General features: G+C 50.5%; 1 protein-coding gene across 1 annotated transcript; it reads left to right on the forward strand.

The window, feature by feature from the left end:
* The first annotated feature begins 575 nt into the window (after positions 1-575).
* LOC146205389 (uncharacterized) lies at positions 576-10,846 on the forward strand. Its single transcript, XM_084586910.1, has 8 exons — positions 576-669; positions 4,359-4,470; positions 5,729-6,224; positions 6,291-7,808; positions 7,989-8,363; positions 8,430-9,552; positions 9,668-9,794; positions 10,639-10,846. Exons 1-8 carry the CDS (start codon positions 576-578, stop codon positions 10,844-10,846), a joined length of 4,053 nt encoding a protein of 1,350 aa, XP_084443036.1.
* Positions 10,847-13,934: the final 3,088 nt, after the last annotated feature.

Consider the following 13,934-nt stretch of genomic DNA (forward strand, 5'->3'; position numbering starts at 1 on the left):
GCCTGAGACTATGTTGGACTTCTCACAACCTAGCAATGCTGATTCCCCCGGCTTATTCCCTGTCTCCTGTTTTGCTCTCTCTCTTCTGGTAATCTCACAACTTATTCCGCTGCGTGAAATATGTAGTTAGGTGCTTCAGCGTCTTCACTTCGTCACCACACGCTACGGTTGTGGAGCACAGGGGGCGTTCCATCTGGTCAACGAAGAAGCAGAGGAAGACGAAGCCGTCGCGAGCTCACAGTCGCGAGGTGCACGCGGGAGCACGCAGATCGAACGTTCGGAGCGGACGGTTGGTACTAGCTCTGGAACCTGGGATGCTGCACTGTCGTCGCCAGTGATGCGCACTCAGACAAGGTGAGCTTAAGTTGTCTCTCTCCCCGCTTCCCCTGCCTAGTGTTCGGAGGCGCGGCGCCGGCAGACACCCGGTTTTCTGGGCGTCTCGCGCCTGGCGCTAGCCAGGCTTATACCACGTCAGTCATGCGAGGCCTAGTGAGGCCTCGCTGATTCCCTCCTAGCCCTCCTTTGGATGTCGGCGGGGTATCAACACGCTGCTCTGCCTTGTTTTTTTCAGCACCATGCTTAAGGTCAAGAGCCACTTGGTCGTCCTCACCCTTCTGTGTCTGTGGAGCGGCTGCTATGCCACGGCACGGCGGAGGAAAGGCAAAGATGGTGAGCGCTCACGAGTCAGCTATCTAGTAGGGCTGTCTCTTCTCGCGACGCGTAGTCCCCTGCGGCGCTCGCATTTTTTTTTTTTTTATCGGAGGCAGGACTCATCCCCCACGGCGTGGAATTGCTCTCATCTGTCCAAGCTCATTACCGCTCGACATGTTAACGCCGTCTCGAATTTAGAGCGCTCATCGCGGTGCCCTCTTTAGCCCGACCTTAACGGAACGCGGCCACCAACGGTTAGCTCTGGCTACAATTGCCGAACCTGTGGGGAGGTCCGAAAATTTGAGCGCTGTGACAGATTACTAGTGAAGAAAGGTGACAGCTTTTGAGTTCTAGCTCTGCTGCCGTATTTACGCGCGTATGAGCTCGCGCTGAGGACGGAAAGTAGTGCTCACTTTATTTTTAAGCCTCCAGAAGCCGTCATATGGCCATCTGCTGTTGGAACATAGAAAATTCGGCGGAGTAATAGATTGGCCGGAAAAATTACGCGACGTGTCTGAGACCTCACCTGGCCTTTTTTTTTTTTTTTTTTTTCTTCTAGGGGAGAGTAACCACATACGGAGTGGGCTAACTCACTCATTAAATTCTAACGCCGTAGCGTGCGAAGTGGTTCTTTTGCATTCTGTGCTTTTCGTTTTAATTTGTTCGGGGAACGGACAGAACCTTTTGGTACGCAGAATTGTGTCACAAAGGGGTTCGCATATCGGAACGGTTCATCCGTGCCCGCGTGAAAGAGGACCGATTTTTTCGACATGGTACCAAGGCGCTGGCCTAACTGCCACGCGTACCGCTTTCACAGGTGACAGGCTTCAGGGAACACTCTTAACCGTTAATTAATGGCGGCTTCGAGCCGTTTCACGCTCATAGCAGCAAGTAGCGTCCACGCTGCCCTTTCGTTTTGCACAGCTTGCTGGCACTAAAGTGGGATCTGGTACTACCAAAGGTTTAATTCTCCGTGGAGCATAGGGCTCTGAGCATCCTGCCGCTGACACCGGTTCAGCAGTAGCTCGCAGTAATGACTTCGTTAGTCATGATAGTCCTTCTACAATGTGCGTGCATTTGTTGGGAGTACGGCCTCTGATTTTTCCGACTGTGAATGTAGCTTTTAACTCCTCAGCCAGCATAGGAAAAAAAGACATACGTGCGCTAGCCGCTACGATTGTCTGTTCTTCGGCTTCACCTAACAATGATTAAATCGAAGGTCATACGCATGAAATTGAACCTTCCAAGCTTGGAAAATGTCACGACGAGTCGCCTTTGTCCCGCGAAGTACAATTCGTCTTAGTAATTCTGTCGTATTGTCGGCACTGAAATCCGATGCCTGCTTGCCATAAAGCTGTTAGTGTTGGACGGAAGTATTGCTATAGCTTACGCACGCATTCAGTATACGCCGAGTAGTTCCGCTATTTTGACGTCCGCTGTGCTACACCTTACGGATTGGTCTTGATCGGTGCCCTGCTTTGGTGAGGCTGATCGCAGCCTTCTACCTCGCGCCAATAACGCGTTCGGATTGGTATAGTGAACATAATTGCGCACAAGCTTTACATCAGTATAGATTTACAAAACCCCAAAAAGCACGTGTGCAATTTTTCACATTCTAGAATATTTTTTAATGAGGAGGAAATTTTATAATTGTTAGCTCACGCACAAAGTAACGCAATTCCCTGCTTCGCGTTTCCAACGCTGCTGAAGCTGAAAGCTGCACTCCGGTTAGCGTCGACCCGCTGTTTAACTCGCATTCCACAGCCGCTCGGGATTGCGGTACCATCGCAACGTAATTGGAAGCCGCCCACGAAACAGGGGCCAGGCCTATAGTGGACAAACGAGATGGCTGAAAGCAGCACCGCATTTGTTTTTACCTCGGCGCATACATATCTTTCGAAACGTCGTCATTAGTGAATTTTCACCTCTGAATGCGCATACTATCGGGCTGAGTGGTATAGGGCGCTCACAACGCGGGATCGCGGTCCGAAGCCCCGCACCAGGCTGGACGATGTGTCGATGAGTTACACTTCGTGACAGTCACGGGAAGGTTGCGTGGCACAGCGATTGTCAGCGCGAGCGCATTTTGTGCGCAATCTGCCAGTTCCTGAAGCGACTGAAAGAAGTAGACCTGACAGAACGGGCCGCTGAGGAATGCAGAACTCTCAGCCCATGCGGTATCGCACTCAGTGCACATCTGCACGTTGCACCTCATACTAATGCCGAATTCGAGTGGGAGAGCAGGCGCACTCGAGCACTTCGAAAGTGCTCTCAGACAAGCGGGCGCCCTCCAGTGGAAGAGCCGGAGTAGAATCATTGGCCTCCAATGGTAGAGGAGGGCTTTTCCTCCGCTGAGAGGTGAGCACGGTGCACCCGAGTACACTTCCGGCTGCGCCCTCGTCTAAAGCGAGAGTAGAGGAAGTAACATGGCATAAAGCGTCATTACCGCGCCATCTTTTTTTTTCTCTTCAGTCAGCGACGCTCAAAATGGCGGCTGTAGTCGTCGGCGCTCGGCGAGCGGAAAGCATTGCTCAGGTGCTGCATGCATGTTTGAGAGTCGCTGCTGGCGTCGAAAGGGCCAAAGGAGGCAGATCGCCGCGCTGTGAGAACAAAGGCATACAAAACAAGCGGTTCTACACGGAGCGTTGGCCTCTCCCCGGGTTGTAACTGCCGTCACTGCGGGCAGGCGGAGAATGCTTGGGAGGGAAGTGCGGTCACATGGTTGTAGCGCTCTGCTCGCGACACGCAGAGAGCGTTCCCATGGGAGGACAGCTACACCCTCGCTCGGCGTGCTCCTGTACTGCTCTGTACTGCTCGGCGCCTCTGCTCGCGTCACCCCAACTAAATGCGCCATAAGCACAATAGCCCTTGCGCCTGAAATGGGTCAGGGAACTTAGTTATGCGCAGAGCTATATTACGCGATAGAGCGTACAGATATTTAGGCCGAAAAACCACCTGATACACACTGAATGATCGATAGGGTCATGACGTCACTAGCACGTGGCCTTGCACGAGAATCTCAAACACCCCGCATTCAAAAAAGCTTACGAATCAGGGGAGGTTCCAAGAAGTCATAATTTCCGAGGAGGTGCTTCTGTGGGGGTGTCTCAGATTTGAATGGAATACATTTGTCGCCATAAGTGTTTGAATTCACCCAAGACCTCTGCATACCAAAAGGGCGCGCCGCGTATGGGCCACGGAGGGTTGTTAGTAGCATTAGAGGGGCACCCAGCAAACGCGTTGTGGTGCATATGAGTTACTAAAGTTTGTTCGGGATGTGTATTAATTTTACACTAATAATAAAGACATATATAACAAGAAAAAATCGCGGAATGAAAACGTGGTGGGAAAGGCGCTATCGCATCTAATCTCAAGGCGAAGCTCAAGCGTCCTCCTAAGCGGAGTGAGTTATGTTCACCGAAATTTTTCGCTTCGACGAATATCGATCATCTGCATGCTAAAATTTCAGTGATAACCTGAAACAAGACAAAGGGGCGAGAGCTTAGTAATACTTCCTCTGCGTGATCGATACGGCGCTGATAAGAAGGCGACATGAGGGGTTTGCGAAAAAGCCAGCTTAATTATATGCCGAATGATATGAGAGGTAAATGCGTTGGGCTAGATGCAGGTGAGAGCAGTTTTCTGGCGCTAAAAAATGACTCCCCCCCCCCCCCCCCCCCCACTCCCCCTTTCTTTTTCTCTTGCAGTTCCTGATTCATGCAAAACCGAGGGAGTTCGAGTGAGTGAATGCCGAGCCTCATTCCTCACGGATATCGATATGATGGACAAGGCCAAGAGTTATCAACATACCAACTGCACGTGAGTAGGAGTGCTTCCTTTCCTGCAGCGAAGGGTTAACTGACTGCGCAATAGCTGTGACGATTGAAAACCACTATTACGACTGCGACTTGTTGAACGACAATTCCAACGCAGTGCGGATTCCCCCACAAGTTTTGGATGGCTAAGCAGGAATGTGGATGGAGAAGGCAACATTGTTTATAATTTTTTTTTCGTAGAATTTCAGGACGGCTTTGCGCATCTATTTGGGAGCATTCAGCCAAGGTTTTAAAGAGAACACGCTGGATGCCGCCGATCCACATTAGTGGCGGCTCCGACGAACGTGTCCGATAACGTGCAGGAACCGCAATGTGGAGCTATTTGGCGCTTGCAGTCTATAGCCCCGTCGAATCAGCCGCACAGATTTCTTCTTTTCGTTCGTTCACTCGTGGTTTCCTTAACGGCCTTAGTTTTCATAGACCAGACGAATGGTCACACTCGAGCTTTTGTGGCGATGATGACCTGTGTAATTGTCGCCACACTTGCAGGAAGCATGAAATTGGAAGGGTGCGATGTAGTCGGATAAAAACTGCCGCACCAGGCGTTTCCGTCAGCGGCTATTTACATGCAACTGCTATGGTCGCAGTAGGCACAAGAAATGCTATCTAGCGGGGGATCCCTACCATCTTTCGCAATTACGTTCATGCCTTCTAATGTGACTGCTATTCAGCACGGCGTGGGTTGCGTGCGAGCCCTTTGATGATGCACATACATATACAGGCAGAAAAAAATAAAGCATGATAAATCCTTGGCCCGCCGCAGCGTGTAGGTTTCCTTGTAAAAGTAGATACAGCGAGGAATGCAGAAAAAAAAAAAGAAAAAAGAAATCAACAACCTCGAGAGCGCTGTTGCAAGATAGTGTGTAAAGAGAGAGGCGTATACGGTCTTCTCTGTTGCATTGAGGTTACTGACGGCTTCTCAAGTAGCCAAAAAGGCTTTGAATGTACCCCGAAAAAAAAAAAAAAGCTATGGGCTTTCACTTCCTTCTTTACTGTAACTATAAACTTTATGGTTCTTGTTATTCAGAATGTACCACATTTTTTCCTCTTAGGGCTTTGTCAATTTCAGCTCGTTTTTTTTGAAAGCGTAAAGATTCAATTTTCAAGCGCGTTTCTTGCGCTCGCGCAGCCATTTGACTTCTCGAGGACCACTGGGTGGGATGGTAAAACGTTGTACAACGCCTCCGTGCGGATTTTAGGGCGTGGTTCCAGTTCCTAACTGGTCTTTTTTTTTCTTGAAGGCTATACTCCAAGCTGGAATGCTGCATGGTGACGGAGTATGGATCTGTGGGATGCGCGGAAATAGATGTCATCAACAAGGCCATCGCTCGCACTATAAAGGATCACCCGAGCTATGAAAACTGCCCCAAAGGCCTCTGTGACCCGGCATCAGTGAACGGGAGCTTCAAGATCATGCGTGACATGGACGAAAACCTGCACGGTCGTGACGCCGTCTCCGGTCTAGTCAGCTCTCATAAGAAAGTCAAGCGGGAGGTTAGTGCCGGTGTAGAACCAATGCGGTCTGAGGTGAACAGTGAAGTGAGCAAAAGCTACGTCGAAGAACATCTCAAGGGTCCCAAGCACAAGGGACGGAAGAAGGGGCACAAGCGAGGTCACAAAGGAAAAAAGAGTAAGAAACCCAAGCTGACAGCTGACGATCTTCCCAAGAGCGCTGTTAGCCCGGACCATGATAAGGGTGATCTAAACGCTCATGATGTAACAGAAAAGGCCCACGATGTAACAGAAAAGGTCCACGACGTACCAGAAAAGGCCCATGATGTAACAAAGGCCTACGACGACGAGCTAACTAAGTTGGTTTCTTCAGCAGCTGTCAGTGAGGTTAGCCACGACAATACACAGCAGAACACCAGCTCGGCAGCCAGCGCACTCGGAGGCCATTTGAATGCCACAGACGTGGCCAAAAGGAGTGAAGTTGTAAACACGTCTGCAGAGGTCAGTGTTCCTCCGGCTGCGGCAGCAGCCGCAAGCGGAACTGCGACGAATGCTAGCGGCCTAGAAAACGCGGCGGCCGCCGGCAAGGCTGCAGGTTTGGATGGTCTGTCAGATTTCAAGGTTCCGATCAGCATTGAAATCGTCAAGAACATCTCCTTGTCGGATATTGGAAAGACACCGAAGAAATCTCATCGCAGGAGGAGGCACCACAAGAATAAACAAACGAAGGCTGCACTCAAAGCGGATGCCACGAAGGCAGTTGAAGATGTGAGCAAGGAGCATGTAAGCGATGTCACGGCTTCAGTACACAGCTTAGACTCCGGTGTCGATGGCGAAGCATCCATCGCTCCTGGCTCAGCAATCGCCGCTGATGTTAACCAGTCAGGTAGAGCCAAACCTAATAACGAACTGTCACAACCAGTTACGTCCGAATCGTCTGACCATGGCCGAGAGAAACTTGATGCAAAAGATAGCATCGTTTCAAACTCATCCTCCATTGCGAGCACGAACAAAAGCAGCGTTGATGCTTCTCATCAACCCGCGCCAGAAGCAGGAATTTCAGAGGGAAAGCTTGATTCCGCAAAGGAGCTTTTGGCAGAGCCTGCCGGAGACAGTCCGCCTGCTTCGAGCAACGCCGTCGAAGAGAAAACAAAGGTTGATCAACCGCTCACAGGCAAAAACCAGAGTGGGGAAGCTAATGCTCGCACCGAGTTGGCTGCAAATAACTCCGAAAAATTAACCAAAGATGAAGTGAACAAAGTTTTTTCTGACATGGACACCAACAAGACAGTTGGAGCCATTGCTGAGAACCCGAAAACAGGCGCTGAGTTAGATGTATCTGCTCCTGTTGTAGACGCAGCAACAACGATGGTACAGGAAGCAAATCTAGAGGATAAGCATACAGATCCATTAAGTTCGCTCTCTGAAACGAAGGAAGTCCGAGATAACGAACCTTCAAATTTACCAAAAGAGAGTAAACCAAAACTTGCGAGCGAGGTAAACGCCACCGACACAAAGATAGACAGTAATGCTAGTAATGGAAGTGGTTTGATGAAGATCGCTGTGAGTTCCGATGAAAGTTTGCCGTTCTCTCCTGATGCCTTGCACAACACTGACAAAAGCACGAATCAGAGCGTTGCAGAGAAAGATGCGGAACCAAATGCAAGCTCAGAGAAAGCTGAACCGATACAAAAGCTGAACGATGTACCAGAGATCAGCCTGGCAGTTCATAGGCTTGAAAAGAAGCATGAGCTTTCCGCTGTAGATTCCTTCGCTCACAAGTCAGTGGAACGAGGAAGCGCGGATAAAGAAAATGCAGACAAAGCTAAAGAGTCGGAGACAAAGAACGAGGCAGACAGTCAAGAGGGCGTCGTTAAAGCAGCTGATACTCACAACCAAACGCTCAACTCTGCCACTTCTCACAACCATACAATGAACGCCGATGCATCTCACAACCAGACGCTGAACGCTGATGCTTCTAACAACCAGACGCTGAACACTGGTGCTGCTAACGACCAGACGCCGAAAGCTGGTGCTGCACATAACCAGACACTGAACGCTGGCACTTCTCACAACCAGACGCTGAATGAAACACTTTCAGAGGCACTACCAGTAAAAGGACACAGTGACAATAAGACCGAAGCGCTCAGTGAAACAGTTGTGGACTTAAAGGACCCCAAGCAGGTTTTTGGAAGCGGGCCGTTGATTGAGGTGAAAGGCAACAAAGGCGGTAGTGTCGAAAAGCAAATGGTGCATGCCTACGAGACAGGAGAGTCGATTGAGAGCGACAAAGGCAAAAGCAGCCTAACCGATGAGCTAGTTGACCAGTACGGTCCTGGAAGCGGCGATTACGACTTTCGTTATGGAAGGGAATTGAAGCGGAAGCATAAGCCTCGCTTCCGGGATGACGACGACGCACCTAAGGTGCGTAGAAGGCAGTGGGACGGTGACGAGCCGTTTGAAGTTGACACTACAAAGGACCCTTTCCAGGAGTACCCGGGTATGAAAGATGGGGACCCTAGGACTGGAGGCCTATACGTGGCAGAGCGTAGACACAGGCGTCCAGCCGATGATGACGTGAAGGTTGCACGACACAAGAAGGTGCACCGCCGAAAGCCGGAGAACGATGACGACAGCGTGGTGCGTTGGAAGCTCCTGGAAGAACTTGACAGTATCCTAGACCCCAAGAACTATCCTGAAGTCGAGGCACTAAACAAACCCGTTGAACCGGAATTCGAGCACGAGAAGGACGATGACATCGGACAATGGAAAAGGCGGCTTGAACCTTTCAAAGTTCATGTCGAAGAGCAATCTGGTGAGCACATTTTGGGCAGCGGTGAAGACCCTTTCCGCGAAGCAGAAGCCATACGAGATGGTGAGATGTATTACCGCAAGTACCGAAGACAAGGACCGGTTGTTTATGGCCAAGGTTACGAAGGTGTGGAACGGCCCATCGTCAAAGATCCGCTCATTCATCAGCCCAAGAAACGGTTCTGGATCGAACGCCAAGAAAGCGGCCCCAGCAACAAGCTCGCTCGCGGTGGGGAAACCCAGAGCGCGGTGGACATACATCTGCGTCCCTTTCCAGGCGCGCCAAGTCATGATGCAGGCGGCGCGGAGGCTGCAGAAAGGTCTGAGTCAATCGGGTTCGCGCAAGAATCTGCTCCTGAGGAATCGGCGCATCGAGCGATCTCTGCTGAAGGACGCGCCTCGCAACTGTTCGGAGTAGGCGGCAGGAGGCTGAGCAACAGGCGGGCGGCCAGGGCTCGGCGACTGAGGGGCAGTCGCTCGTCAAGAAAGCTGCGCAAGAACCTAAAGGATACTGAGGGCCTCAAGATTCTCAGGAACGACGACCTTCAGGGAGACGACGATGACGATGATGACGACGACTCAGATGACGATGACGATGACGACGAAGATGATGACGAAAAAGAAGTAGTGGCGATCAAGAAAACCACCATGGCTGCCGTCACCCCGAAGGGACAAGTGGGACGTGTAGACGCTGCGGAAAGACCCCTCATGAGCTTCGGAGAGAGGATTCACACAGTTGAGCCCACGAGGCCGGTGCCCAAGAAAGAGTTCAAGCCTGCAGGCAACCTAGTTGGCAGCGCTGGTGAGTGTGAACCGCTTTTCTTGGGTCTTAAGTTCTGCTCACTACTTTGTTGGCGCAGAAGGCAGCTTTACATTTTCAGTAATTTCCGAAATGTACACGTCCCCTTCCCTTGCAGAGTCTCCAGACTGCGTCCCTGACACCTTGAGGGCACATACAGACTACTGCCGCGGAATCTACACCAAGCACCAGCTTTCCATCGAAGAAGCTAGGAAGACTGCCTCGAAGAAAACAATGGCCTGCTAGTAAGTGTTCTTCTGCCTGTGTATGATGCTGTCAAAACCGCTGACACTGAAACGACATTCAGTGAAATCCAAAGATTAGAAGAGAATCGTTTGCTGGAGTCGGGGAGCAGTATAATAAAATATGTACATGGATTAAATGGAAATTAAATGGAACCAGAGCGTCTCTCTGTGTCTCGTAAATAGCCGTAGTGTTCTGTGGGCAGTTGACTAGAGGAGGACGTTTTTTCCGACGCCCTGACATATTAAGAACACGCCGAAACTAAATGCTCTTCTGTATTTCTTGCGACTTGGCGAGCCTTCAGAAATTACCAAACAAAAACGTTGTGACCGGTTCGGCACTGGCTCTTGCGAAACCCGAACCGCCTCTTGGTACAAAATAGTAACACCCTGACCACCAAAGGCAGTTTTAAACACACAGCTAATGTGTTGCACCTTTCTTAGTCTTAAAGAACTCGATACAGGTGTGCCCCGCCGGGGTGGTGCAGTGGTTACGGCGCTCGACTACTGTGCCCAAGGACGCGGGATCGAATCCCGGCTTCGGCGGCCGTTTTTCGATGGAGGCGAAAAGCAAGGTGCCCGTGTGCTGTGCGATGTCAGTGCACGTTAAAGAACCCCAGGTGGTCGAAATTTCCGGAGTCCTCCACTACGGCGTCTCTCATAGCCTGAGTCGCTTTGGGACGTTAAACCCCCACAAACCAAACCAATCTATACAGGTGTATCCAACAGCTAGTGTGCTTGCTATGCACTAGGAATGCGCTGTACGTCACACGCAGTACCCAAACCACTGCGCTGCTTCTCAGCGGGGCAAATCTGATAACATTACTGTTTGGTTCTTTCCTTGCAGCAAGCTGGAGTCTATCAAGAGCTGCCTCTCTGCAGGAAGCTACTTCTCAAAGTGCGTCGGGTCAAACAACAACGAGTTCCAAGATCTGCAAGGCTCCGTCATGAGCCAAATGCGTGACCTGCGATGCGGCAGTTCAGTGATTTCCAGCTCCTCCCTGCTTTTGCTGCTTGCAGCGGCTGCCAACTACCTCATGCGCCGAGAAAACTGAACTGAAACAGCATGTCATGGAAGCCTTGACTTAAAGTGCTAGTGTGTAAATAAATGTTGTGAACCTGAACCGATTTGGTGTCGCTCGCTTTTTTAGGGATTTCGCGGTTCAGTTCAACTCTGGTTATATTAGCATCTCGGTGCAGCGTATCATAATGTGACATGTTGAATTAAACTGAGAAGCTCAATGCTAGAACAATTACTGATGTAGATCAGGTTAGTGTTGTACGATACCGTAAGAGCAGTCTGCACATAGGCCGTCAGAATGCTCTCGCTGGCTGCGAGGCGCATATACAAATCCTGGATATTACGCGCAATTAACCAATCCCAGCCAACCATTGTAACTCCGCCAGTAGAAGTTATCAGACCTAGCAAGCCGCCACTCATGCCACGATTATCATGTAAGGGACTGCTTTTTCGGATTTTTAGCGCTGTAGGATGGAGACTAACCCCTTCATAGTGGGTTTTATTTTCCACGATACGGGAGATGAGGCTCTGTTGTGATGCCTTATTGAACATTATACTAACAAAATTGCACCTTTATGTCAATGTGCACTTTTAAAGCGAGAGTTTTACTAGCCTTGTCGAGCCAAGGTGATCGGCGCCGCGCTTCGACGTCAGGTGCAGCGCGAGGAGCTGGTGCCGCACTTCTTGCACCTTCTTGTTCTTAGCAAGCGCGGCGCGGGGAGCCGGCGGCGCTCGCTTCTTCTTCTGCTACTTCGTTTCTTGAAGTGCAAAACGATGCCTGGCTGCAAATTGCCATTGCGCTGAGTCAAAGCAGTAAGCGGTTTTTCAATCGTTTTTTTGATGTGCGAACAAGCTCTCAACAAGCAAATGCTTCCTCTAGTTTAGAAAAGTGAGGTTATGGCGGCGGGGGTTTTATAAAGAGCATGGTGGCTTGACGCATACCGTATTTTTTATACGCCATATAACTAACTAACTAACTAACTAACTAACTAACTAACTAACTAACTAACTGACTGACTGACTGACTGACTGACTGACTGACTGACTGACTGACTGACTGACTGACTGACTGACTGACTGACTGACTGACTGACTGACTGACTGACTGACTGACTGACTGACTGACTGACTGACTGACTGACTGACTGACTGACTGACTGACTGACTGACTGACTGACTGACTGACTGACTGACTGACTGACTGACTGACTGACTGACTGACTGACTGACTGACTGACTGACTGAATAGATTTTTGTTACTGATCCCCACCAACCGATCCAGTGCACGCCCCCGTTAAGCACAATGCATCTTATTTGGGGCCGCCAGTCTAGCTGCGAGTCGTAAATTATACCCAAGTACTTAATAGAATCCACCTGCGGGATACGACGAAGAAACGTTGACGGGGAATGCCTGTGGGAAAACGAGGACGGTGCATTTGTTGAAATTTAAAGCTAACTTCAAGATGTGCAGCGAGATTTCCAGGTCGTTTAGATAATCTTGCAACAAATGATATAGAATGTGAATATTTGAGGCAGAAGCGAAAAAAACAATATCGTCATAAAATTTGACGGCCGGGTGAACAGGGATATCACGCATCAATACATAAATCACGGCGAAAGGACGGAGCCTTGCGGTACACCTCTGGACTGGGCATAAGTGTTAATGTTTAACGTACCCTTAGAAACAAATATGGATTACAAGGTAAGGAAAGCGTAGCAGGGGGCGGCAGGAAGTTAAGTGGGCAGATGAGGTTAAGAAGTTCGCAGGGGTAAAGTGGATGCAGCTAGCACAGAACCGGGTTTATTGGAGGAGTATGGGAGAGGCCTTCGCCCTGGAGTGTGTATAGTCCGGCTGATGATGATGATGATGATGATCTATTCTTAGTGAAAAAGAATGATCTATCGCTTAAAAACTCCCTTATCCACGTGAAGAGGTACACAGGAGGCTGTGTGCCTCTAGACCAGTGCCCTGGTCATTGTGAATGATACGTGCGAATGACGCTCTCTTCTTGGAGCTGAAGAACCAGCATGGACCCCTTGCGGAGGCAGCACGATGACCACGACGAAGTGAAGAGCGCAGTGCACGCGCGCATGGCCACGCGGTGGAACGCGCCCAGCTCCGACTCGCGAGCCTCCGAACCAGCTGCTTGACCCCGAACAGCCTGCGGGTCCTTGCTCTCCCGTTCGCGGCTCGCCCAGGAGTCGCGGCACCTGGACTGAACGCGCAAGACCGGGACGGCAACGTGCAGCGCTCGAGAGGACCACAAGGGGCAGCGCAGCAGCCAAGGTAAGCGCCGGGTCTTGGTGGCAGCGATGTCGGCTGTAGGGTGGCGTTAGGCTTGGCTCTTGTCCACGGCGCAGGGACGGAACGCGTGCCGTGTAAGCCTAAGTGACGCTGCGTGTAGCACTTAGAGCAATGTACTATCCGTTATGCGTTTCGCGTTACTATTTTGCCTGCACCAGAAGAGCTGCGCCCAGATTGGGTCTTCGTCGTACCGTAGTAGCCTCTACGTTTTTGCCATTTTGGGGCAATACCTGGGGCAATACCTGGGGCCATGTCTGATTATTTAATTGGTTTGGTCGCCTGGCCTTAGCGCTCGCATTATTTGATCAGCTTCTGTCAATAGTGCGATGAGAATGAGGCCAATGCGCTGTTGCTCCGACGTGTTCGCGGCGGGCCGTCGTGTGTCATGACCGTTGTTGAGAATGCGCATGCGTCGGATATGTTGTGCGGCAAGTGCTTATTTCATAAAGCAGAATTTAAAGTCAAGGGCCGCCCGTGCCTAACGTCTTTTCTTGTTTACGCGTATTTTGCCCCTGCTGGCATCCCATTTTAGTAGTTGAGGCCGAACAGCAAGAGACCATTCCAACGCACTGAATTAGGCGACCATAATGCCTGCTGCTTTGGATGAAATAATCAGTATATTGCGCCATTGTGAACGGGCGGAGCCCTGCCCAGACGTGACAGCGCTGGAACACGGTGGATCAGGATGCGAAAAGAAATATGCTGATATTCTTCTGTTCTTTTTTTTTAGCTTCTGATGCATACCACCAAGTGGTCGAGTCTAATGGATAACGCAGGCGTGACTTTGCTTGAGACATGGACTAGGGTGGAGGAAAAT

This window comes from Amblyomma maculatum, chromosome 1 (genome assembly GCF_055883805.1).
Source record: "Amblyomma maculatum isolate TAMU_Amacu chromosome 1, ASM5588380v1, whole genome shotgun sequence".
Taxonomy (NCBI): Eukaryota; Metazoa; Arthropoda; class Arachnida; order Ixodida; family Ixodidae; genus Amblyomma; species Amblyomma maculatum.

Coding starts and splice junctions, on each gene's coding strand:
- LOC146205389 (XM_084586910.1), top strand. CDS start 576: ATGCTTAAGGTCAAGAGCCACTTGGTCGTCCTCACCCTTCTGTGTCTG. Junction 6,225..6,290: donor TAACAGAAAAGGCCCACGAT/GTAACAGAAAAG, acceptor TACGACGACGAG/CTAACTAAGTTGGTTTCTTC. Junction 8,364..8,429: donor ATGACGACGACGCACCTAAG/GTGCGTAGAAGG, acceptor GACCCTTTCCAG/GAGTACCCGGGTATGAAAGA.